Source organism: Ambystoma mexicanum, chromosome 1p, assembly GCF_040938575.1.
Source record: "Ambystoma mexicanum isolate Mex_15411 chromosome 1p, UKY_AmexF1_1, whole genome shotgun sequence".
Lineage (NCBI taxonomy): Eukaryota > Metazoa > Chordata > Amphibia > Caudata > Ambystomatidae > Ambystoma > Ambystoma mexicanum.
Window position 1 is genome coordinate 111,910,184 of NC_090921.1, and position 27,902 is coordinate 111,938,085.

Below are 27,902 nucleotides of genomic sequence, written 5' to 3' on the forward strand. Positions count from 1 at the left end.
CGATCTTGCCTTGCCTTATGGGAACACTCAGTAATGACGGTGCTCTTTCTACCAAATCTCAGCGATCTTGCCTTGCCTTATGGGAACACTCAGTAATGACGGTGCTCTTTCTACCAAATCTCAGCGGTCTTGCCTTGCCTTATGGGAACACTCAGTAATGACGGTGCTCTTTCTACCAAATCTCAGCGATCTTGCCTTGCCTTATGGGAACATTCAGTAATGACAGTGCTCTTTCTACCCAAATCTCCTTGGATGCCTTGCATTACCTTATGGGAACACTCAATAATGACGGTGCTCTTTCTACCCAAATCTCCTTGGGTGCCTTGCATTACCTATGGGAACACTCAATAATGACGGTGCTCTTTCTACCCAAATCTCCTTGGGTGCCTTATGTTATAGGAACACTCAGTAATGACAGTGCTCTTTCTACCCAAATCTCCTTGGGTGCCTTGCATTACCTTATGGGAACACTCAATAATGACGGTGCTCTTTCTACCCAAATCTCCTTGGGTGCCTTATGTTATAGGAACACTCAGTAATGACAGTGCTCTTTCTACCCAAATCTCCTTGGGTGCCTTATGTTATAGGAACACTCAGTAATGACAGTGCTCTTTCTACCCAAATCTCCTTGGGTGTCTTGCATTACCTTATGGGAACACTCAGTAATGACGGGTGCTCTTTCTACCCAAATCTCCTTGGGTGCCTTATGTTATAGGAACACTCAGTAATGACAGTGCTCTTTCTACCCAAATCTCCTTGGGTGCCTTATGTTATAGGAACACTCAGTAATGACAGTGCTATTTCTACCCAAATCTCCTTGGGTGTCTTGCATTACCTTATGGGAACACTCAGTAATGACGGTGCTCTTTCTACCCAAATCTCCTTGGGTGCCTTGCATTACCTTATGGGAACACTCAGTAATGACGGGTGCTCTTTCTACCCAAATCTCCTTGGGTGCCTTATGTTATAGGAACACTCAGTAATGACAGTGCTCTTTCTACCCAAATCTCCTTGGGTGCCTTGCCTTGCCTTATGGGAACACTCAGTAATGACGGTGCTCTTTCTACCCAAATCTCCTTGGGTGCCTTATGTTATAGGAACACTCAGTAATGACAGTGCTCTTTCTACCCAAATCTCCTTGGGTGCCTTATGTTATAGGAACACTCAGTAATGACAGTGCTCTTTCTACCCAAATCTCCTTGGGTGCCTTGCCTTGCCTTATGGGAACACTCAGTAATGACAGTGCTCTTTCTACCCAAATCTCCTTGGGTGCCTTGCATTACCTTATGGGAACACTCAGTAATGACGGGTGCTCTTTCTACCCAAATCTCCTTGGGTGCCTTATGTTATAGGAACACTCAGTAATGACAGTGCTCTTTCTACCCAAATCTCCTTGGGTGCCTTATGTTATAGGAACACTCAGTAATGACAGTGCTCTTTCTACCCAAATCTCCTTGGGTGCCTTGCCTTGCCTTATGGGAACACTCACTAATGACGGTGCTCTTTCTACCCAAATCTCCTTGGGTGCCTTGCCTTGCCTTATGGGAACACTCAGTAATGACAGTGCTCTTTCTACCCAAATCTCCTTGGGTGCCTTGCATTACCTTATGGGAACACTCAGTAATGACGGGTGCTCTTTCTACCCAAATCTCCTTGGGTGCCTTATGTTATAGGAACACTCAGTAATGACAGTGCTCTTTCTACCCAAATCTCCTTGGGTGCCTTATGTTATAGGAACACTCAGTAATGACAGTGCTCTTTCTACCCAAATCTCCTTGGGTGCCTTATGTTATAGGAACACTCAGTAATGACAGTGCTCTTTCTACCCAAATCTCCTTGGGTGCCTTGCCTTGCCTTATGGGAACACTCACTAATGACGGTGCTCTTTCTACCCAAATCTCATTGGGTGCCTTATGTTATAGGAACACTCAGTAATGACAGTGCTCTTTCTACCAAAATCTCCTTGGGTGCCTTATGTTATAGGAACACTCAGTAATGACAGTGCTCTTTCTACCCAAATCTCCTTGGGTGCCTTGCCTTGCCTTATGGGAACACTCAGTAATGACGGTGCTCTTTCTACCCAAATCTCCTTGGGTGCCTTATGTTATAGGAACACTCAGTAATGACAGTGCTCTTTCTACCCAAATCTCCTTGGGTGCCTTATGTTATAGGAACACTCAGTAATGACAGTGCTCTTTCTACCCAAATCTCCTTGGGTGCCTTGCCTTGCCTTATGGGAACACTCAGTAATGACGGTGCTCTTTCTACCCAAATCTCCTTGGGTGCCTTATGTTATGGGAACACTCAGTAATGACGGTGCTCTTTCTACCCAAATCTCCTTGGGTGCCTTGCATTACCTTATGGGAACACTCAGTAATGACGGGTGCTCTTTCTACCCAAATCTCCTTGGGTGCCTTATGTTATAGGAACACTCAGTAATGACAGTGCTCTTTCTACTCAAATCTCCTTGGGTGCCTTGCCTTGCCTTATGGGAACACTCAGTAATGACGGGTGCTCTTTCTACCCAAATCTCCTTGGGTGCCTTGCATTACCTTATGGGAACACTCAGTAATGACGGGTGCTCTTTCTACCCAAATCTCCTTGGGTGCCTTATGTTATAGGAACACTCAGTAATGACAGTGCTCTTTCTACCCAAATCTCCTTGGGTGCCTTGCCTTGCCTTATGGGAACACTCAGTAATGACGGTGCTCTTTCTACCCAAATCTCCTTGGGTGCCTTATGTTATAGGAACACTCAGTAATGACAGTGCTCTTTCTACCCAAATCTCCTTGGGTGCCTTATGTTATAGGAACACTCAGTAATGACAGTGCTCTTTCTACCCAAATCTCCTTGGGTGCCTTGCCTTGCCTTATGGGAACACTCAGTAATGACAGTGCTCTTTCTACCCAAATCTCCTTGGGTGCCTTGCATTACCTTATGGGAACACTCAGTAATGACGGGTGCTCTTTCTACCCAAATCTCCTTGGGTGCCTTATGTTATAGGAACACTCAGTAATGACAGTGCTCTTTCTACCCAAATCTCCTTGGGTGCCTTGCCTTGCCTTATGGGAACACTCAGTAATGACGGTGCTCTTTCTACCCAAATCTCCTTGGGTGCCTTATGTTATAGGAACACTCAGTAATGACAGTGCTCTTTCTACCCAAATCTCCTTGGGTGCCTTATGTTATAGGAACACTCAGTAATGACAGTGCTCTTCCTACTCAAATCTCCTTGGGTGCCTTGCCTTGCCTTATGGGAACACTCAGTAATGACGGTGCTCTTTCTACCCAAATCTCCTTGGGTGCCTTATGTTATAGGAACACTCAGTAATGACAGTGCTCTTTCTACCCAAATCTGCTTGGGTGCCTTGCCTTGCCTTATGGGAACACTCAGTAATGACGGTGCTCTTTCTACCCAAATCTCCTTGGGTGCCTTATGTTATAGGAACACTCAGTAATGACAGTGCTCTTTCTACCCAAATCTCCTTGGGTGCCTTATGTTATAGGAACACTCAGTAATGACAGTGCTCTTTCTACCCAAATCTCCTTGGGTGCCTTGCCTTGCCTTATGGGAACACTCAGTAATGATGGTGCTCTTTCTACCCAAATCTCCTTGGGTGCCTTATGTTATGGGAACACTCAGTAATGACGGTGCTCTTTCTACCCTAATCTCCTTGGGTGCCTTATGTTATAGGAACACTCAGTAATGACAGTGCTCTTCCTACTCAAATCTCCTTGGGTGCCTTGCCTTGCCTTATGGGAACACTCAGTAATGACGGTGCTCTTTCTACCCAAATCTCCTTGGGTGCCTTATGTTATAGGAACACTCAGTAATGACAGTGCTCTTTCTACCCAAATCTCCTTGGGTGCCTTATGTTATAGGAACACTCAGTAATGACAGTGCTCTTTCTACCCAAATCTCCTTGGGTGCCTTGCCTTGCCTTATGGGAACACTCAGTAATGACGGTGCTCTTTCTACCCAAATCTCCTTGGGTGCCTTATGTTATAGGAACACTCAGTAATGACAGTGCTCTTTCTACCCAAATCACCTTGGGTGCCTTGCATTACCTTATGGGAACACTCAATAATGACAGTGCTCTTTCTACCCAAATCTCCTTGGGTGCCTTATGTTATAGGAACACTCAGTAATGACAGTGCTCTTTCTACCCAAATCTCCTTGGGTGCCTTGCATTACCTTATGGGAACACTCAATAATGACGGTGCTCTTTCTACCCAAATCTCCTTGGGTGCCTTATGTTATAGGAACACTCAGTAATGACAGTGCTCTTTCTACCCAAATCTCCTTGGGTGCCTTATGTTATAGGAACACTCAGTAATGACAGTGCTCTTTCTACCCAAATCTCCTTGGGTGCCTTGCCTTGCCTTATGGGAACACTCACTAATGACGGTGCTCTTTCTACCCAAATCTCATTGGGTGCCTTATGTTATAGGAACACTCAGTAATGACAGTGCTCTTTCTACCAAAATCTCCTTGGGTGCCTTATGTTATAGGAACACTCAGTAATGACAGTGCTCTTTCTACCCAAATCTCCTTGGGTGCCTTGCCTTGCCTTATGGGAACACTCAGTAATGACGGTGCTCTTTCTACCCAAATCTCCTTGGGTGCCTTATGTTATGGGAACACTCAGTAATGACAGTGCTCTTTCTACCCAAATCTCCTTGGGTGCCTTGCCTTGCCTTATGGGAACACTCAGTAATGACGGTGCTCTTTCTACCCAAATCTCCTTGGGTGCCTTATGTTATGGGAACACTCAGTAATGACGGTGCTCTTTCTACCCAAATCTCCTTGGGTGCCTTATGTTATAGGAACACTCAGTAATGACAGTGCTCTTTCTACTCAAATCTCCTTGGGTGCCTTGCCTTGCCTTATGGGAACACTCAGTAATGACGGTGCTCTTTCTACCCAAATCTCCTTGGGTGCCTTGCATTACCTTATGGGAACACTCAGTAATGACGGGTGCTCTTTCTACCCAAATCTCCTTGGGTGCCTTATGTTATAGGAACACTCAGTAATGACAGTGCTCTTTCTACCCAAATCTCCTTGGGTGCCTTGCCTTGCCTTATGGGAACACTCAGTAATGACGGTGCTCTTTCTACCCAAATCTCCTTGGGTGCCTTATGTTATGGGAACACTCAGTAATGACGGTGCTCTTTCTACCCAAATCTTCTTGGGTGCCTTATGTTATAGGAACACTCAGTAATGACGGTGCTCTTTCTACCCAAATCTCCTTGGGTGCCTTATGTTATAGGAACACTCAGTAATGACGGTGCTCTTTCTACCCAAATCTCCTTGGGTGCCTTGCCTTGCCTTATGGGAACACTCAGTAATGACGGTGCTCTTTCTACCCAAATCTCCTTGGGTGCCTTATGTTATGGGAACACTCAGTAATGACGGTGCTCTTTCTACCCAAATCTCCTTGGGTGCCTTATGTTATAGGAACACTCAGTAATGACAGTGCTCTTTCTACCCAAATCTCCTTGGGTGCCTTGCATTACCTTATGGGAACACTCAGTAATGACGGGGCGTATTATACCCTATATCTCTTCTGAGGACTTGACTTGCATTTCATTATACGTCAGAATAGGATACCACTCTACCCACAATCTCCTGCACCACCTTCCCACTCGCACACAACAGCATTATCTACAAACCTCATCCTTTGCATAATAATCCCCGCTTCATTTACATTGTTCACTGCCCGGAATTAACTAGCCTCATGCTTCCATGAGACTACTCTGCTCCCAAACGGGAAGCCTTCTATCCCTCTCACCACTGGCCGCTCTGAGAAGCACACATCACAGTTTTCACATACTTTTCAGATTGTAGTATTTGTATTTTGTATTTATTTGAAGAACAGGAATGTCAATTTCGATCAGAAGTGCCTTACAATAACACATTTACAGATGGCAGAAGCATTCCCACGAAGGGTGCTGGTACAATTGCACAAAGATGAGAACGAGGGGTGAGCCAATTAATGAGCGTGAAAAAAAGTGGGACATATACCAGGGACGAAAACAAAACAAACAGAAAATAACATGTATAAGGAAACAGGTGACTTACAAAGGTAGCATTAACCTAAATGGGCAGTGCTTTAACCTGAAGAGCAGAACTTTTAAAATATACTAAATTACATTATTTAGCCTCTCGGGAGGTGGCAGTGGGGTCCGGTAGGGAGGATGCAGAGAGGGTAGGGGGAGCTCCCTCTTTAGCAAGTAAGTAAAGTTGAAGCCGAGCTTTGAAGGAATTCACAGTTGGGCTGCCTTCAATTGTTATGGGAAGAATAAGAAGGGAGAAAGAGCGGAAGAGAGAGGAGACAGATGGAGGATATGGAAAAAGTAATTAGCACTAAAACATTGGAGAGCGCTGGCAGACTTGCAAACAATGTTAAATAGCCCTAAACATGAGCCCTGCAAGTGGCACTGAGGGGCTGCCGTTTCTTACATGCCTTATATGGTGCCAAGGCTCCTTTTAAAAAGTATGGATAATGGATTCAACTCATCCCTGCAGGACCTTTTCTGCAACAATGACAACAATGGCTTCTGCTACAGTGTATCAATAATGGACTTGACTATAGAAAACCTTTTTTTTTAACTCAGAAGTGTTATGATACAATTGTAGAATGGAATAATTCACAGTTAGTAGAGACATAAGGCTATTATGCAAGTTTCTCCCTTTTTGGCACCTTTCTTTGTTTCTTTCACCTTCTTCCTTTCTTTTGTCTTTTCTTTTTCTATATTTTATTTTATTTGTAATATTTGGTTTTGCTTCTTTTCTTCCTTCCCCTCATTCCATCTATCCTTCCCTCTTTCTTTTTTCTTTCAACTTTCCATGTCCTTCCTTTCTGTCTCTTCCTCATACTGTCTTTCTCTTTACTCTTTTGTTTTCACCCCTTACCCGTCAAACTTTTCGTCTTTCCAGATTTCCTTCATTTTTCGTTTATTTCCTTCAATGTTTCTATTGCTTTGTTTTTCATCTTTCTTTACCATTCTTTCCTTTATTCTACCTTTCCCTCTTTACTTTTTTAACTTTATTTCATCTTCATGATTTCTATTTTCTTCATGCCTCTTTCTTTATTCTTTCTATTGTTTTAATTTCTCTTCTGTCATTTAATTGTTTCATTCCCTATCACTCTCTTTCTCTATCTTCCTTTCATGCTTTTTCCCCCCTCTTTCGCACTCTCATTTGCACTCTCATTTGAACTCTTTTGCCCTCATTCCCTCATTCATCCCTCTCTTTTTCTCTTTCAGTTTATCTATTTATGTTTCTGTGTCTCTTAATTTCCCTTTATTTCTTTCTCTGTCTCACTGCTTCAGTCTTTCCATTGTTCTTCCAATCATTCTTGCTTTGAGCCCATCATTCAATATTTCCTAAGTTTTCTTGTTCCTACACTCTTTTTATTTTTTATCTAAAAACAGCATAAGCTCCATAGCCTTTATCTTTTATCCAGTTATCGCTGCAATTTTCTAATGCAAAATGCATTATAGGGTTCGACAAATCCAACTGAAATTTTTCCAATCATTTTTTAATACAGGAAGGCAAACCTTCCTTCCTGTCAGTAAATACGACAAAGAGAGCAATAAAGCACAAGCCCTTTCTATAATTGGCAGCAACGTCTTTGCACTCCTCCTTCATGAAATAACACAATGGCCACCTTTGAAGTGAGCCTGTTCCATAGGGCAGTAGTTCTAACGGTAACAACATTCTTTCTTACTACCCTCTATATAAGTCTGCCACTCTTTCTCTCATTTATACATAGAAGAATATTTAGTTTGTGTCATGTGTTATGTAAATTATCACTATTTAAGCAGTAATACCACTCACCCCAGCTTTCACCAGCTGGTAATGGCCTGGGGCCCAAGTTATAAGCCCGAGAGAAGTGAGGGCCTTAGAACGGGGCCCTTTCAGCGTTAGCAGCCAGTGGAGCCCAGAGAATGCATATTATTGTTATTGACTCTCCGAGACAAATGCTTGGGGGACAACGGGCCTTATTACGTGTCCGGCGGTAACCGTGTGGGAAAAACCGGCCAGTCCTGGCGGGAGTGACACCTCCCGCCCGCAGAACTCGGAATCAGTCGGTCCGGAAACAACAGTGGCGGCGGATTTACCGCTACCGTTCTTTCCAGACCAGCAGGGTCACAATGATGTCCATTAGCTTTTTTTTAACAGGTGACGGCATGAACAGATTTAGAACAGCATGATCGCCGCCGCACCTGCCAACAGTGCTCATACCGCGTCCAGCAGGACCTTACAACGTACTCCAACTTCAGGAGTGTGGGCGTTTTGCCCACACTATTATTGAGCGACCTTTTGAACAAAGCAACTTGCTTGTTTTTTCGGAATTTGCTGACAGCTACTTTTTCCTTATCCGAACATTACAGGACATGTTACGAACCTTAACCGCAAAGGAATACTCTTTACAAAGTTGTTGACTTTCATCTTGAAACATGTATTTCTAAATCAATTGCTCGGGCAAAATCCGGCCCATTCAGAAAAAGTATAAAGCCCTGAGGAGGACCTTTGGTTGAATGACATGTGTCGGCTTTTGTTGCATATATTGTGTCATATGGACATTACACAACAGTTGTTATACTGTAATATGTTGATTTATGACCATTTGGTTGTAATTAAGAGTTCCCACCAGGCCAACAGGTATTGAGAGAGTCGCAGTTTAGGTTTGGAGGTTAAGAGCGCATGGGAGCAGCATCTTTCCTTCCATACTTCATGCTATACTGGTGCAGTAGGAACCTTGCGAGGCTATGTCCGTGCCGCAGTTTGGAATGACGCAGATTATAGACCTGTGCCCTTTGGGCACATAATGATTTTCCCCCTGCTGAACTGAGCTAACACTTTGGCACTCTTAGCTTATCTTGGCAAGAGGACCCAAGCAATCGCTCTGCCTGATGTCTCAAGAATCCGTGATCGAGGCATTCGGGCATATCACCTTGGCTGGTGGAGAAGGTAGAACCGTAACTTTGAACGTAATTCCTGCTTGGATATGGAGTCACTACAGGTGTTGGAGAAGGGAGATAATGTGAGAGCCAAAAGCTGAGTTTGTAACATTACTGGTAACATTTTCCTGGACAACTTGATGCAGCTCATGAGCTTCTCGTTGCATCCATATGCATAGATTTTGCATCATATAATAATGCGCTCACTCTAGCTCTGTCATGACTAGATGGCTTTAGGACAGATGGGGTGACTATATCTGTGAATATGTCTAGTCATCCTGATGTGGTAGCTGGATGAGCTGCCCACAGTGGGGATTGGACCTCCATATTCTGCTTTAGGATTAATCGAATGCTTAAGGTTTGACTCGAGGAAGGGGAGGAACAGTCCAAGATTCAATGGTTAATGCTGGTGGTTTGCAGTGACCCTCAGCGCAAGTGCAGATAATAACACGCTCTTATTACTACTGATGCTGAGACAGTGGGCTTGCATCTATCTTTTAAAGGAGAAAAAAATATTTTCTAAATTCTTGTCACGTGAGTCGTCCACAGAAAGTTTGGAATCAAGCTGTGTGTCCTCAGCATAATAATGAAAACTGACACCCTAGAATCATCAACAAGTCATTACAGAGTTCCAGTGCTGCTACGGTAAGATAGGAATGATATAAACCATCATTTTGCGGAATCCAACAACCTGGCCACTGATCGAAGCCTCTCGATCATAATAGAATGAGGTGGAGAGATCCAACATGATTAGAAGTGTCTCCTGATGTTTGTCAATATTCCAAATAACTTTTTTGCACATCCAATAGTGTAGTGTCAGTTCCCCATCCAGTTCTGAATAGCATCTGTCTATCTCCCAGACAGCTATTAGACCAATGCGAGCCGTATTAAAATAAAATAAGATACAAAGTTAATTGTAGAGTTAGCAAGGCTCAACTATCCAGTTGGGTGTGATTTGAGGTAGTTCGGCCATCCCAAATCTTATTGATTTTGTAATCAAAGAATTGGTTTATGGCCTGTAACAAATCCATTGTGTTGAGTTTGCTGGGTATAGGTTTGGGTTTATTTTCAAATAGTTTCAGGGTGCTAAATATTTCTGGATGGTAATTGGAAGCTCCCCCAAATGCGTTAGAATTGAGTATTCTTTGCAATTGATGATTTCCCTTTGATACTGACAGCCTGTAAAGAATCCTTACATTTGGGTGTTTTATATTTGATCATATGTATTACTGCCTGAGTTTATACAGGTTAGGGGGAAGAACAGGAGTATACCTTTTTGGTATAATGTATTCCATTCTTGTCTGATGTTTTTTCAGTTGGGTGATTTTCTATAGGAAAATGTCGCCAGGGAAAATGTTGCCAGTGAGGCGATTTTGTTCCTAAACCCTAAAAAGCCTTCCCCAACATATCCTAGGACTAGTGTTATTTACTATTATATACAGTCCTAGAATATTTGGGAGAAGGACTTGGTTCTAATAGGTTGTGCAGCTGTGGGTTACCCTCCCAAACCTCCTCCTCACCTTGACCTTCTGAGGAGCTGTCCTTTGGGTTTGTCGGTTTCTTCTTTCTTGTCTTTCTTGTATCTGGGTCTTTCTTCTCCTTTTGTTTCTTATCCTTCTTTTTGTTTACGTATGGTCTGGCTCCCTCAGACGCCACCTTGACTGAATAGGAACCAAATCTCAGAGAACTCCCAGGAGCCGAACCCCCAGTCCAGGGAAAAAGCCAGTCGGCAACAAAAAACCCTGGTAAATGCAGTGGTAATTCAATTCAGGGGGTTTTTGATGTTGTTGAGGCGAGCAGGTAGATTTATGTCTCCAAGAGTTCATTCTGTTTATGGGTACACAGATTCCACTCCATGGTATGCTGGGAGATGAAGTCCTTCTTTTGCAGGAAAAGTTAGCACAGAGTCCCAAGCTCTACAAGAGCGCAAATGCCTTCTGAAGAGGAATAGTGGCGACCGTGGCCACAATACCAGAATGGTTCACCAGACTGCTGGATGGTTCAGGTGAAAGATTTGAAGAGAAGGAAAATGTAAAGAAAGTAGTTAGCAGAAAGAAAGGGACTGCTGTCCCCCGAAGCAAGGCAGAAGATGCGCGGCGATCAAAGAATGGCAGAGGCAGCACAAGTCACAAAGGCAGTGGTGAACGCGAGGGTGCGGAACAATCAGAGACAGGTAAGCAAATAAGAGAAGTAGAAGCCGCAGTAATAATCCGGGCGAAAGGTAAAAAGATATAGGGCAGCAGAATAAACAGAGCAGAGGAGGAACAAAGTAGAAAAGACGGCATACCCGGTACACGGAGGGACAACTGAAGAGGGAACTGAAAGGCAGCGCTCCGAACAGGAACGGAGCGAAAGAAGAGCAAAACAAAGTCCAAAGGAAATCCAAGGCGAGCAGAATACGAGGTAACTGTGAACACACAGCAGCGCTGTTCAAGTAGGAGGACGGATACAACGCGCTGTTCCGGGGGGAGTGGTGCAAAGATATACAGACGGCAGCCATGTTGATTGAGGACTATACCGCATCCTCCGATCCTTAAGGGAATTGATTAGTGTTTCCATACCTGCCACAGCTACCAAGGGCGAAGCCTGACATAAAGTTGCAAGTTTAAGTAAATGTCTCCCCTTGCTGACATTTTCCCTGCAGTCTATATCACTGGATACCTATTTTTTCGGAGGTAGTTTTATTATAAAGCTACACTTGAGACCATGTGTCAATATTGGGGGCAAACGATCAGAAATTCTTTCTAAACTTCAGATACGAAATGTCGATCTTCAGAAGTTTAGTTGGGGCAGAGTTTCATGATTAACGTCTATTCTGCTTCATGAATTGGGTAACTACAATAGTAAAAGAGAAATGATTGGCCAGGTTTGTAGTGCAATCCAGGGCGAGATGGTAGGAATGCCTACCTTTTTTGTAAGGATTCAGTCAATTCGTTGCCAATCTTTTTTCCTAAAGGAAGACCAACCTGACTTCATGTCCATAAACATTATGATCAGAATATTCATGGATCTACCTCTCCCACTAGTGTTACCCAAGTATTCACACTCTTCGAAACCTGTACTAAGACGGAGGCTCGAATTATTAGTTCCAGGTTGGAGGAGCGCGGCCACTTGGATAACACTAGTGGGACGGGGTTATATGTGATTACTCTAGCCAGTAAGGTTAAGGACAGGAAGTAAGGGTGCTCTAACTTTATGGAAAACGATTGGCATGGAATTCAGTTTGATTTATCAGATTTTCGAATGCATCATCCACTAAATAATTACACTGACGACAATAACTGGAAGAAAATTGGTGTGATGGATCTAGAGGATTAGGGCCTTATTTATCAGGAAAGAGGTGGGGAAGAATGTAAAGAAAAGAGAAAGTGAGGGAAAGAAAGAGACAGTAAATGGATACATGGAATTAAATAAAGAGAGAAAAAAGAATGGGAAAGGCATGGAAATAATTGGAAGGATGCCTTTTGGAGAAATGGAAATAAGAATTAAAATAAAGAAGGTAACAAGGAAAAACAGACAGAATATAAGATGGAATAAGGAAAGAAAGACAAATGGAAAGAAGGAAGAACACAGAGAAAGTGGGAATGAAGAAAGGAAGAAGGATATATAGATGGAAAGAATGAAAGAAAAATAATTAAGGCCCCATGAAAGAAAAATGGATTATTGGAATGCAGGAAATGTGGAATAACGAAAGGAAAAAAATAGAAAGACGCAAAGTGGAACAAACAAAAATGAAATGAAGAAAAATGGCAAAGAAGGAAAGGTAGAATAGAGAAAAGACCAATGGAAAGAAAGAAAACAACGGGATGGAATGAAGGAAACAAAAAATGTCAGAGGAAAGAAAGTTGGAATGAAGAAAAGGGGGAATGAAGGAAAAAAGGAAGAAAGAATTAACAATGGAAAGAGGGAATGAAATAAAGAGATAGAATGTAGTAAAGAAGTACAAAATGAAATGAAGGCAGAAAAGAAGCAGAAAAGAGAAAGAAAAGGGAAGTTAGAGAAAGACTGTGATTAAGAAGTACAACAAATAAATGGATAAATGGAACTTAAAAGGAAATGAGAGAACAAATGAAAATGAAAGATGAATAGATAGCAACAAAAAAAGGAATACAGAAAATAGATGGAATGAAACAAAGACATACACAAACAATGAATGTTAAAGAAATAATAAAATAATGAAATAAAGAAAGGAATCAGGAAGAAAGGATGGAGCAGTATTAAGATGTAACTAGGACAGCAAGAATGAAAAATGATTGGAAACAAAGAAGGATTTAAACATAGAACAAAGGAAGGTAAGTAAGAAAGATATACTCAATGAAAGGAGGCTTGGCACATGGAAGGAAATAACAAAAGCTAAAGAAAGATTGAAGAAAGAAACAAAGCAAAGGTTAAATGAAGTAAAAATTGAATGATGAAAGGTATAGAAGGAAGAAAAAAAGGAAATGGGCAATGCAAAAGTGTAATGAAGGGAGAAGAACAGAAAGAAAGGCAGATAGAAAGTAAGAAATAAACAGAGATAGATGAGCATTGAATCATGGCATGAAGTTCTGAAGGCTCGAATGAAATAAAGCTAGAAACAAAGGAGGAAAGAGAAAGGAGAAAAATGTAATTCTAAATGGGAATGAAAGAAAGAATAATAAAAGAAATTAATGAAAGCAGGAGCGATGAAAGAAAACAAGAAAAGCAAACCAAATCATGGAAAGATAGAAAAAGATAGAAAAAGGAAAGATGATTAAGGAAAAAGGCTAGAAACAAGGAAATATGAACAGAGGGTCAACATATTATTGCAGGACAGCATTTGATATATGATATGATATGGCATTTGTAACGCAGGGCATTTGTAACGCGCCTATACACAAGTGTTTCAAGGCACGACGAGGCGGGGGGAGGGTGGACAAGGGGAGACGGACAACAATCCTACTAGGCCAGGTGTCATTCAGATCGCGCAAGTGCAAGGGTAGAGGGGAAGGGAAAAGTGCAAGGGGGGAAAGGTAGAGGGAAAAGTGCAGTACAGAGTTATAGCATACAGGATAAATAACAAGGGCCAGCTGGTGGCAAGTGCGAGGTAAGTGCAGACAAGTGCTGTGAAGGGGGGCTACAGACACAGTCCCGCAGTGCAGGGGTTGCCAGGGAGGCAGTGCAGGGGAGTGTGGCTGGCCAAGGACCGAGAACGGTGAGTGGCCCAGTTGCAGATTCAGTGCAGTTTCAGTAATTTAGCAGGGGAGAGGGGGAGAGAAAGCAGAGGCAAAGTGGAAGGTTTTGAGGTGCTTCCGGAACCGGAGATAGTTCTCCTCAAGTTTCAGGGAGGCAGGAAGGCTGTTCCAGAGGGAGGCCCCTGCAGCAGAGAGAGATCTGCCCCCAACTCGTTGTTTGGAGAAGCGGCTGACCCTGAGGGAGTTGGAGACGGATGAGCGAAGAGCTCGAGAAGGAAGATATTTAGGAAGAGAGAGTTGAAGGTATTTTGGCCCAAGGCCCCAGAAGGCCTTGTGGACAATGCAGAGGGGTTTGAACTTGATCCTCGCAGTCACTGGGAGCCAGTGTAGTGATTTCAGTCCTGGAGAGATACGGTCCCTGGGCTTGAGGCCAAGGAAAAGTCTCGCAGTCCTGTTCTGGATGAGTTGCAGAGGGCGGAGAGTAGAGGCGAGCAGATTTAGGTAGAGGCTTTTACAGTAGTCCAGCTTCGAGAGAACCAGGGCTCTAAAGACAGTGAGCTTCTGGGGGAAGGAGAGGAAAGGAAGGATACCTCTGAGGAGGTGTAGTTGGTAGTGTGAATTTGTGTGAATTAGTCAATTTCAGAATTGCATCATTTCACTTCAGAGTTGAAAAAAATTCTCAGTCAAGTCCATCACTGGTGCTTTCTGACAGCAGCCATTGCGGTAGTAAAAGTCCTATTTATTTATTTATTTATTTTATTTATTATATGTATTACTCGCCCAGACCCTTAGGCTTCACGGCGAGGTTACAGAGAGCTTAAAAATACAAACATTGGAAGCCGATGTGGCGCATATATATTGGAACAGCATACATGATATAAGATGCAAAGGGGAACAGTAGTAGTGTTAGGAGATGTCTCACAAGCTGCGCTCCCCCACACGTTAGCGTTGAAGGTGTTTAGAAAAGATCCATATGCCCTCAGAATCTACTGGTAACAAATATATAGATATATTCTCCGTCTGCTAGTTGTAAAAGTTTATTCACAAACACTACACGCCAACACGTGTTTCAGCCCTCTCTGGGCCGTCCTCGGGGCGTTTTACAAATGTGATAATTAGGATTCACTGTTCGCTCACAAACTCCAAATATTCATAAACAACCATAGCCTGTTCTCCTGGAATCCTGATTCACTCTTCACCACAGGTTCATGGTCCCCGCAGATAGCTCCTTGTAGGTCATCCGTTTCTGTCAAGCACACATTTATCTCCTTGGCGTGCAGTTGAACCCAAGGACCGGGTGTTTCTGAGAAGCCTCTATAGTTAGGCTTGCAGTATCTGAAAGATTAAAGTGTTTTCACATGAGGTGTGACAGAATGCATGTGGCTGGCTCTGTGGTCTGTACGGATTGCCCCTAGATGGTAGGCATGGCCTATGCCATCCTTCAGAACCCAGCTTTAAGGACTGCCTAAGGCAAGCCCTGGCCTTTAAAACCACAGCATGCACCTCCCCAGCACACACACATATACTGTTCCCATGTGACCCCAATAAGCGTGTTGGCCTTACCAAGCTCCTCTAAACTAAAACTGATCATAAGTCACATGCCATAAAAAAGGCATCAGAAGCTCATTGTAGAGAATTGTATGTGGTTTAGGTCTCGTGCTGTGAGGCGACCCGAGCTTGTTCATGTTCGGGTGTCCCGCGTGACAAAGAGAGACCGTTGGGAGGCTGAAGCAGGCGAGTGTGTCTCCGGGCGGGCTCTCAATGAAAGGATCTTAAAAAACACTGTGTCACTGTGAATCCTTTTATCGGCGATGAGGCGAGTCCGCTGCGGAGGAGGTACATGGATACAGCAACAGCCCCTGCTGTGAGGGAAGCCTCTGCGGGGAGCCCAGGAGGAGCGGGCCTTTGGTATGGGCCCAGCGTCGTTGCTGCAGCCCAGGCGAGAACAGCCCCTGCAGCGAGCACAGACGCACAGTGCTCTGAGGTGGAGAAATCCCTCCCTCCAGCGCGGACCAGCATCAAGGCTGCAGCGAAGCGACGCGGCTGCCTGAACTCTTCTTCCTGGTGCTGGCGGCGGCCTCAACGGCATTTTGCCAGCCACTGTGCCCTGAACCCAATCCTCCGCGCATCGGACTGAAACACAATAAGATGAGGAGGAAGGGAGAGGGGATGGGCCGGCAAACAGTAAATAACGAATAGTAACGCAACGGGCAAATGATTGACATTGAGGGGGTATCCACCGACAGTGCACCAAGGACTGAAGTTGAATGCTATTGGCTTATAGGGGATCAGCCTACAAGTCTTGGAGAACAAGCCCAACTGACCCTGAACTGTGCATCAAAACAAAAGCAAAGTGGATCAACAAACGATCCCTGTAATAGTGCAACTGACCCATTTAAAAGTGTGAGAGGCACACAGGGTAAAGCACAAACTTCAAATTCATGCAAAACAGACGAGTGAGCTGGCACTCATAGAGGATTAATTCCAAATAATCCATATGGAAAACTCTGTTTACAGAGCAAAGGTATTCTTGACACTTTTCTGCAAGCATGTCTCCACCTCCACCTTTCTTATCGGAACCCGGGACACCATCAATAAGATGGGACACGTGGAAGAAGTTGTTTGATACCTGTCTAGTGGCGATAGGTGGGGAAAAATGTACCCCTACAAGGAACGAAGCAATTATGCTACATAATATTGCACAGAGGGTCGTAGCGTTTATGATGGTTTGTCAGAACCTCGACAAGAAGGTCAAGGAGAAATGGACCAGTACAGTGTAGCAGAGAAGAAATTAGAGATTCATTTTGAGGCAAAGAAAAATATTACATTTGAAAGGCATACATTTTTTCAAAGATCACAAGAACTGCATGAGCCAGTGGAGAATTTCATCCCAGCATTAAGTACTGAGTGTTACACCTTTTCGGCATTGGCAAGTCCGACATCGCTGGTCACTGTGTGGAAGTCTGCTCCTGGGTCCTCCCAATAGGGTTGTAGGTAACCATTGCAACGGTCTAGTAGTTTCACGTTGCCGGCAGAAACACGTGATTGACCACATGACATCTCTTAAGGGAAGCAGAACACCACGTCGAGGCGTCGCTTCTGTTGTATGTGATGCTCCGTAAGTTCGGAAGGGTTTATTTAGGACATTCTACTTCTTTGATATGCTTGTTCACTCTTTTGTCTAAACCTCTTTTCTTCCCTCGTAGTACCGAACCCCGTCCTTTGTTTCCCGCCTCGGGGTCCTCAGGTTCTCATATTGATTCTCCCGTTACTACGGGTCGGAAGTTGTTCCACAAACCCGACCCGATTCAAGACCAGAGTCCGCTGTACGGAAGTGAGTTCCAAGCCTTTAATTCAATTCCCGTTCATTCCTTCTTGGGCAATTACTCACCCTTCTTTCCTTGTTAAGTGCATTCGTCCTCCTGGGGAGTCCAACGCTCACAGCCACCCAGATGGTTCAAGGCAAAGGGTGCCGTTCTCAGAACCGCTGGTACTAGTGGGCATTCTCTTTCCCTTCAAGCTTTACTTTCAGACCTCTTATCCTTTTCCCACTTACCTCTTATTCTTTCGCCCTGCAGAATTCCTTACTCCCGCTTCGGCTTAAGAAGAATCCATCTTCCAAGAGGGATCGTCCAGGGTCTCCCGCGTCACCCATCCAAGAAGAACGATCCCCGGCATCAGGGTTTTTTACCCCAGAGGGTTTCCCTGGGGTTCGTGCTAGCCTTCACTGGTCCATATTTCCCGGTGATAGGGGCGAGCAGGGACTTCAGGGTGATCTTTCCTTTCTGCAGCTGCTGTTTCCGTCACGTCAAGGCTCGATCAGGTTAGTGGCAATCTCTACAACAGTCAGCATTAACAGTAACAGTAAGCGACGCCAACTAAAAGACTGACAGGATCGAGCTGTGGCAGGATGGAACAGCAAATGCAGCAGCTGATGGCTGCTATGCAGGCTATGTCCCTAGAGATGCAGGCAATCAAACAGGAGAACGCTCAATTAAAGCAACAAGTTACCAGAGCATTCTCTGAGACTCCTCCCATTACTCTAAGCACAGGCAGATTTGATGGGGATCCAAACAAGCTCAAGGAGTTTTTGGATAGTTGCACTGTGCAGTTCACGTTTAAGTCCCGTTTTTTCCCAACAGATAAGGATAAGGTGGGATTCTTAATATCAAACTTGTCAGGCCCTGCATTAGCATGGGCTACCCATTTAGTTACCTCAGGAAATGTAGTGTTAGACTCATACCCTGCGTTTGTCAATAGTTTAAGGTCTATGTTTAGTCAACAAGAAATTACTGTTTCTACCCAAGAGAAGCTATTGGACTTACGCCATGGGAGTAAGGATCTCTTATCTTACATTACCCAATTCAAACAATTGTCTGCAGACATAGGGTGGCCGGATGACGGTCTATTGACCTTGTTCCGTCGGGGACCTTCAGTGGACCTGAAGGATGAGCTCTCCAAGGTCCCTCGACCGGCCAACCTGGCGGAAATGATAACTCGTACAATGCAAATCGACTACCGGCTTCAGGAAAGGGCCCATGAGAAAAGGAGACCGAAGGGGAACCGATCTCATTTTGATCCTCCCCAACATGTGCCTAAGTCTTCTATTGTTGAGGAACCTATGCAAATAGGATCAGTTAAGGGTCCCTTAACGTCCGCTGAAAGAGAAAGGAGAAAAACCTTGGGTCTCTGCATGTATTGCGGATCCTCCTCTCACATACTACGGGACTGTCCAGTAGTACCCCCGCGCAGAACACGAGCTCCGATGCCGGAAAACGCCAAGTCCCTACCGTAGAGGGAACCACGGTAGGGAAAGCGAAACTAGGTTCCCCACCTAATTTAGGATTATCTCTTGACCAACACATTCTTAATTCTTCTATGGTAGTACTTTCGCTGTCCTTTTGCCTGCCAGATAGAATTCTCCAAGGCATTCCTGCTTTACTCGATTGCGGGGCAGCAGGGAATTTCCTAGACGATCAGTGGGCTGCCGCCCACGGGATCGCAAGAATTCCTAAGTCCTGCTCCACACCCATTCAAGGAGTAGATGGCAGTCCGTTATCCTCTGGGCCGATTCGAGAGCAAACCAAACCGATCACCTGCCTGCTCGCTTCACATAAGGAGAGCCTAGTGTTCGACCTGATAAGGGCTGCTCACTTTCCTGTGATATTAGGTCTCCATTGGCTTCGCACTCACAACCCATTCATAAACTGGACAGCAGGGACTCTCTTTTTAGGTTCTGAGTACTGTTTGACCCATTGTGTAGCACAAGAAGCAGTCGGGATTCAGATTCCGTCTGGAGAAGTTAACCATCCTGAGTCGTCATCTATCAGTCAGTTAAAGACTGTGCCCCTCTGTCACCAGCAGTACTATCAGGTGTTCTCTAAACCTCTTTTTCCCACCTTACCACCACATCGTCGAGATTATTGTCACCTCACATTGCTTCCCGACCAACCCATTCCATTTGGACGCATGTATGTGTTATCGATCAAGGAAAAAGAGGCTCTCAAGGAGTATCTTCATTGCAACCTGCAGAACGGCTTGATAACCGAATCTATATCCCCTGCCGGAGCGTCTCTCTTTTTTATTCCCACAAAAGACACAGAGGAATTGCGTCCTTGTATTGATTATCGGGGACTCAATAAAATTACGGTCCCAGACAAGTACCCGATGCCCCTGATTAAGGATGTCCTGCAAGCGGTTCAAGGAGCAGCTATTTACACTAAACTGGACCTTCGAGGGGCGTACCATCTGATCCGAATCGCCCCCGGTGATGAGTGGAAGACAGCCTTCCGTACCCCTTTTGGCCACTTCCAGTACCAGGTGATGCCATTCGGACTGGTGAATGCACCAGCAGTGTTTCAAAGGTTCATGGACCATCTGTTTGCAGACATCCTCCTTCATTTTGTTATTATATACCTAGATGATATTCTGGTATACTTGGCTAATCAAAATGACCATATCCGCCATGTAAATATCGTATTGGAACGTCTCCAGAAGAATCAATTGTACTGCAAAGTAGAAAAGTGTGAGTTCCACCAAACACAAATCACTTACCTGGGGTTTGTTTTATCAGCACAGGGCATATCCATGGACCGGAGAAAAGTATCTGCCATTCTTGATTGGCCATCCCCCACGTCAGTGAAGGAGATTCAACGGTTTTTGGGATTTGCGAACTTCTATCGGAAGTTCATCCCCTGTTATTCTGAAATTATCCTACCTATCACTTCTCTACTGAAGAAAGGAGTCCATTTCGCATGGAACGACAATGCCCAACACGCCTTCGACACTTTGAAGAATCTGTTTACTTCGGCATCCATTCAGGTCACTCCGGATCAAAACCGTCCTTTCATTGTAGAGACTGACGCTTCCCACCACACTTTAGGAGCAGTTCTACTTCAACAGTCTAGACTAGGGGATGAAAGACCGGTAGCTTATCTCTCTAAAACCTTCTCTCCTTCCGAAAAGCACTATTCAGTGCTTGAAAAGGAACTGCTAGCAATAAAGAAAGCCTTCGAAGAATGGAGACATCTCTTACTGGGCTCCCGCTACCCGATCACAGTGCGAACAGACCACCAAAACCTGAAGGTTCTCCAAGAAGCACAAACCACCAATAGCCGACAGGCACGATGGGCACACTTTTTTCTTCCATATCGAATAGAATTCACCTTCCTACTGGGGAAAAAAAACCTACGCGCAGATGCGCTGTGTCGCAACGACCCTCAATCCACCCGCTTTTGTCCAGAAAAAATGTTCTCTCAAGCACGTTTTGTTTCAGTCATCTCCGATTTTCTTCAAGTTTTAAAAATCGGAGACTTCAAAGCAACAACAATGGTGCGAAGAACTAGCGGCATCTTATCACCTTACAAGAGATCAAGGGTTATATTATTATGAAGATAAAGTACTGGTACCATCTCAATCTTTGCAAATTGAGGTCCTTCAGATGTGCCATGACTCCCGAGCAGCCGGACACCGGGGCGTTCAAACAACTCTAGATTTGATCAGACGTCATTTCTGGTGGGCTACTCTTCAATCAGACGTTTCTGATTATGTAAAAGCATGCAGCATTTGCATTCAATCAAAGACACCACGTTCTCTTCCCTTTGGATTACTAACCCGAATGCCCATACCTGAACGCCCTTGGCAAATCCTATCTACCGATTTTATTGTGGAACTCCCTCTTCAAATAACACCACTATCATGGTAACCATTGATTACTTCACCAAACTGGCCCACTTCACTCCATTACCCAAGATTCCGGGAACTGCTCAGATGTCAACGATATTCCTTACCGAGATTTTTGCGAGGCATGGTCTACCAGACAAGATAATATCCGACAGAGGTCCACAATATACCTCTAAGTTCTGGAAGGGAGTGTGCCAAGTATTAGGCATCAAAAGAGCCCTAAGCTCAGGGTATCATCCCGAGGCCAACGGGCAGACGGAACGTCTCAACCAGACCTTAGAAAGCTACCTGAGATGCTTTGTTTCAGCCGCCCAAGACAACTGGACGGATCTCTTGCCTTTCGCAGAATTTGCGTATAACGATGCCAAACACTCTGCACTGAAGACAAGCCCCTTCTTCTGCTCGTATGGTTATCATCCTTCTTTTGTACCAAATGGTCTTTCTACTTCTTCCAAGATACCCGGAGTGGACTGTCTACTTGTGGACGTTCTAGAGGGTCACAGAACTGCACTTCTTGTACTACAATCAGCCCAAGATAGGGCCAAAAGGAATGCTGATAAACATCGCCAAAATACCCCGGACCTCAACCAAGGAGACAAAGTTTGGCTGGCCTCTCGTTTCCTTCCTAAGCACCTGGTTCCCTCAAAACTCTGTCCGAGATATTTTGGTCCTTTTACTGTTTTAGAACGAGTAGGATCAGCAGCAGTCCGTTTATCATTACCTCCTTCCTGGTCTCGTATCCAACCAGTGTTCCATGTGTCGCAAATTAGACCTATGGTTCAAGATCTATTCCCTCGATCAGTCAGGCCACGGCCACCTCCAGTTATGACTACTTCAGGAGCCGAATACGAGGTTGTGGGTATATGTGATTCGAGATATCATCGAGGACGTCTCCAGTTCCTCGTTGATTGGAAAGGTTACTCACCTGCTGATCGAACTTGGGAACCGGCTTCGGGGGTTCATGCCCCCCGGTTGGTTCGACGATTTTTCCGCCTGCACCCGGGTAAACCGGGTTCGCCACCTATCAGGAGGGGGCATACTGTTACACCTTTTCGCCATTGGCAAGTCCGACATCGCTGGTCACTGTGTGGAAGTCTGCTCCTGGGTCCTCCCAATAGGGTTGTAGGTAACCATTGCAACGGTCTAGTAGTTTCACGTTGCCGGCAGAAACACGTGATTGACCACATGACATCTCTTAAGGGAAGCAGAACACCACGTCGAGGCGTCGCTTCTGTTGTATGTGATGCTCCGTAAGTTCGGAAGGGTTTATTTAGGACATTCTACTTCTTTGATATGCTTGTTTACTCTTTTGTCTAAACCTCTTTTCTTCCCTCGTAGTACCGAACCCCGTCCTTTGTTTCCCGCCTCGGGGTCCTCAGGTTCTCCCATTGATTCTCCCGTTACTACGGGTCGGAAGTTGTTCCACAAACCCGACCCGATTCAAGACCAGAGTCCGCTGTACGGAAGTGAGTTCCAAGCCTTTAATTCAATTCCCGTTCATTCCTTCTTGGGCAATTACTCACCCTTCTTTCCTTGTTAAGTGCATTCGTCCTCCTGGGGAGTCCAACGCTCACAGCCACCCAGATGGTTCAAGGCAAAGGGTGCCGTTCTCAGAACCGCTGGTACTAGTGAGCATTCTCTTTCCCTTCAAGCTTTACTTTCAGACCTCTTATCCTTTTCCCACTTACCTCTTATTCTTTCACCCTGCAGAATTCCTTCCTCCCGCTTCGGCTTAAGAAGAATCCATCTTCCAAGAGGGATCGTCCAGGGTCTCCCGCGTCACCCATCGAAGAAGACCGTTCCCTGGCATCAGGGTTTTTTACCCAAGAGGGTTTCCCTGGGGTTCGTGCTACCCTTCACTGGTCCAGATTTCCTGGTGATAGGGGCGAGCAGGGGCTTCAGGGTGATCTTTCCTTTCTGCAGCTGCTGTTTCCGTCACGTCAAGGCTCGATCAGGTTAGTGGCAATCTCTACAACAGTCAGCATTAACAGTAACACTGAGTTTGGTGTACTCACAGACTCTCTTATTCGCGACCAGCTAATTTGTTGCACAAATAATATGAAAATACAGGAAAGACTGTTATCCAAGGATGCACCACTAGAAGTAGCAGTGGAAACAGCTAGAAGCATGGAACAAACCCACAAATACATCTTCCATGAAAGGCGATAAACAAGAAGGAGAAGTGGCTGCGCTGAAGGGAATGAGAAAAATTAATAATCCCAGGGAGATTAAGTGATACAAATGCGGCAGCAATCATCATTTATCTACCGGTCTATTTTGTCCTGCAAGGAATATTTCATGTTTGAAGTTCAAGAAGAGGGGTCACTTTGCGAGAGTTTGCCGGGAATCAGCACTGGTGCAAAATATAGAGTCTGGGGGGGGGAAAGTTCCAAAACAAGAGAAAAATTCCAACTCTTTACAAGTAAGTCAGGCCAAACATATGCTAGAAGTGTCGGAACTTTCATACAAAGCAAAAGCACCAACAGATGTGTTTGTGATAACTGGACATGTTCTTACAATGAAAGTGGACAGCTGTTCTCCTTGGACTTTAGTGTCTAAAAAAACCTATGAAGATTGTGTGCAAGGAGATATCAAACAACTAAGAGAACACCATATTGAACCATATGCCATTGAGAATGTGAAGATAGAAATTCTGGGAAAGTTTCATGCTTCAATAAAGTACGAGGGCAGTAGTTGTGAATCTGATGTGTATGTCATGAGAGAAGGTTCGTCCCTTCTAGGATGGGGTGAACAGCACAAGTTGGGGATTAGAATCCATACGAACGCTGAGAAACCAGTTACGGTAGCTGAAGTAAAAGACAGATGGGAACAATAGTTTCCAATGGTGTTCCAAGAGGGTTTGGGAATGATAAAAGGATTTGAACATGAGATATGTCTAAAAGTGGGAGCTGTTCCAAAAGTACACAAAGTGAGACCAGTACCGCATAACCTCAGTGACAAACTAAAAATGGAAATTGACACTCTTTTGCAGAAAGGGATCGTAGAGAAAACTGAGAGTTCAGAGTGGGTGTCACCTGTGGTGGTTGCAGCAACGCCAAATGGAGAAATAAGACTTTGTGTAGACCTACGAGATTTGAACAGGAATATATTAATAGACAGACATCCACTACCGAATATTGGTGACAAACTGTCGATGTTGAACAATGCAAAAATATTCTCAGTAATAGACCCTTCTCAAGCCTATCACCGGGTTCCTTTAACCACATTCGGAGTCTTCAAGTAATGCAGGATGCCATTTGGCCTTGCTTTGGCGGCGGCTGTATTTCAATGAGTTATGGAAACAGTTATGGATGGAGTGGAAAATGTTGTCCTGTTTGAAGATGATATGCTAATTTATGCCAACTCGAAAGATGATCATGATAGGGCATTGAGACAAGTTTAGTGCAGATTGAGTGAAGCAGGGTTGACAGTGCGAAGGAGCAAATGTAAAATTGCTGTGGAGAGTGTGGAATTTCTGGGGCACACGATTGATAAAGAGGGGGTAAGACCAAATAAATCCTTGGTGGATGCTGTGATGAATGCGCCAATACCGAATGACAAAGATCAAGTAAGGTCTTTTTTGGGGCTAGCCGAATATTATCATAAATTCGTGAGAGAGTTTGCAATGGTGTCTACACCATTAAGATTGCTACTTAAAAAGGGGTCGAAGTTTGTGTAGACTCCAGCATGTGGTCAAGCGTTTAACAAAATTAAGGAGGAAATAAGTAAAGCGACCTCTATTGGAAAGTTTAATCTTAGAGACAGAACTGTTCTTATGGTGGATGCAAGTGTCTTGGGTTTGGGGGCGACATAGGTACAATATGATAAGGACAACTCTGAGAGAGTCATAGCATTTGCCTCGAGGGTACTAAGAGATACAGAATCTAGATACTCAGTAATAGAGCGTGAGACGCTAGCTATGTTTTGGGCAATTAACCACTTTAAGTATTTTTTGTGGGGGAGGAAGTTTATAGTTAGATCTGACCATAAGCCTATAGTGCAAATATTTGAAAGTGGAAGATGGGCATTGGGGTCTCCCAGAATAAGTAGGTGGGGTTTGGGTCTCCAAGGTTTTTGTTTTGAGGTGAGTTACCTACCTGGAAAAAAAAATCTGGTAGCTGATTGTTTGTCAAGGTTCCCGGTAGGCAGGGAAGCAGAGGGCAAATGTGAGGATCAGGAAGAAGTAGTAGTGGCAGAAGTAGAAGATGCCATAGGACAGGAAAAGTGGGTGCTGGAAGAAACTTTGGATACTGACATTAATTTGATAAAAAAACTGGACAATCCAAGGATGGCCAGAAAAAAAACTTGGATAGGAAGTTTGATGTATGGTGGGAGGTCAAGAATGAATTGAATATCTATGGTGACAGATTGAGGAAAGGATGTTGTATAGTCCCTCCCGAAACACTCAGGAACACTTTGATGGAACTGGCACACCAAGGGCATCCGGGAGAAGGGGCCATGAAGAGAAAGTTGAGGCAACATTTCTGGTGGCCTGGTATTGACAAAATGGCAGAGAAATATGTTAACAATTGTATGGCATGTCAGACAAGTGATAAAAGCAAAGTAACTAGAGAGAATCCATTGGTTCCCAATGCAGTACCTGATCAGCCCTGGAATAAATTAGCAGTGGACATTATGAGTCTCATTGCAGGTTTAGGAGAAGGTATGACGTTTTTATTTGTTTTGGTGGATTTCCACTCTAAATGGATAGAATGGGAGGCAGTTAAGGAGGTCACAGCTAAAAACCTGATTTTGTTTCTTGAAAAAGTTTTCCTCAAGGAGGGTGTCCCCACAGAGTTGGTATCCGACAATGGGGTACAATTTGTTTCTGAAGCAATGAAGACATTTTTGAAGGGTTATGGTATAAAGCAAACAAGATCTGCTTTATATCATCCCAGAGCCAGTGGCCTTGTAGAAAGGGTCAACAGGTATCTGAAAGGAGGGTTGCAAATGGCAATGCAATTGAAACAGCCGTGGAGAGAAGTGTTGAACATGCTAACATGGAATTTATGTGACCACACCACATTCTGTAACTGGTGTTTCGCCTTTTGTTTCAATTAAAGGGAGAGAGCCTAGTACGAGGCTTTGCCCAGGTTGGTTAGGCATGGCAAAGGTGGTTCAGGTGCATAGAGACCAAATCATGAGACTTATTGTGGTAGGACAAGAAAGAAACAAAGAACAATTTGATAGAAGAGAGAGAGTGAAGGATAGAGATTGGAATGTGGGGGATCTAGTCTATGTTAAAAATTCAAGGTTAACAAATAAGTGTGTTGAGAGCAAATTTGTGGGCCCGAAAAAGATTTGTGCGGTGAGAAAAAGCATTGTTATTTTGGAGCGAGGGGAAGTATGGTCTAAAGGAAGAATTGCAAAGGCAACTGAAGTGAGTGATAGTGGTAATCGGGAAGGAGACCTGCATGCAGGAAACAGCAGTGGAAATGACTTCACAAGAGAGAGTGTGAGTGTTGAGGACACTCCAAGGTTGAGGTCGAATGCCAGCATGGCTGAGTGATTATGTGTATTAGGTAGATGTAAGGGTGTGTGCATTTCCAAGTTAATGTGTAAGAGTTCCTAAGAAATGTCCAACTATATGTGAGTTTTCTAATTTAGGAACTTCTGTTGTAAACATAGTTATTGTATTTGTCTTAGGTTGTATACCCTAATGTTATTTCTTTTTAGTCGGGTTTCAGAATTTACATTTTAACACAGTAATCCACTACCTCTCACTTTAGGCTGAACATTAAAGCCAACACAAAATTAATGAGCAACACCCTTTCTACATTTAATTGCATTAAAGATCATTGATTGCATTTAAGATTCCTGCAAACGTGCCTCAATGGCTTTGAGAACAACCGTGAGCATGCCTGAAACCTTTTCCCTTTTTTATTTTTATGTTTTCATGCTGCTCCCTTTTCATAACTTTGTCCCTTGCTTTTTCCCCTGCACCACCCTTCTCCATGTTCCTACCAACGATCTCCATCGCTGTCTGTGCCAGAACTGGAGAGATTACCGATTGGTTTGGAAGCCATCCGACTATGACGACATGCAGATGCTACGAATTCCCACCGACAAGGTCTGGTTGCCTGACATCTTCTTGATGAACAAGTGAGTGACAGCCTTTCCCTTCTGCCCTTTAAGCTGTGTCTAGGAAGTAGGGTGAATATATCAGTGTTTATCTTGGTGGCTCCCCGTTTGTTATAATTGTGTGATCCGGATCGTACAGCTTCATCGCCTGGTACCAGAGGCGTTGCTGGGATAGCGGGGCTAGCTAGCCACGAGTCCCGACAATCCAGAAAATAGTGTAGCCCTGGATCTTTTCCAAACCTAGCAACACCCAAGCTTGATTGGTATATTATGTCTTCTCTCCTGTCTTGCTTCTGTTCTCATTTGCATTGTCCCTATTGCCCATCTTCCAGACAATCATTCACTCTATGTGGGGATTGCCCCTCTTCCTATTTCTTTCTTTTACCCCGGCCCAGCGGATGCTCATCACGGCTAGGTAGCACGCGGCAGGAAGTGAGACAAAGCGCGACCACTGAAGAAAAGCAAGCGACCAGTGCAGTCACATCCTGACTAGATTCCCCCACTTGCCCTCAATTA

The 27,902-nt window shown here is 44.3% G+C and overlaps 1 protein-coding gene across 2 annotated transcripts in view; it reads left to right on the top strand.

Annotated features, from left to right (window-relative positions):
* The window catches only part of CHRNB1 (cholinergic receptor nicotinic beta 1 subunit), a 189,530-nt gene that overhangs the window by 65,912 nt on the left and 95,716 nt on the right, over positions 1–27,902 (top strand). For both annotated transcript variants that reach the window (XM_069644480.1, XM_069644489.1), the window contains one exon: positions 27,298–27,407. In XM_069644480.1, coding sequence (XP_069500581.1) covers positions 27,298–27,407 — 110 coding nt within the window. The remainder of the gene's footprint in view (positions 1–27,297; positions 27,408–27,902) is intronic.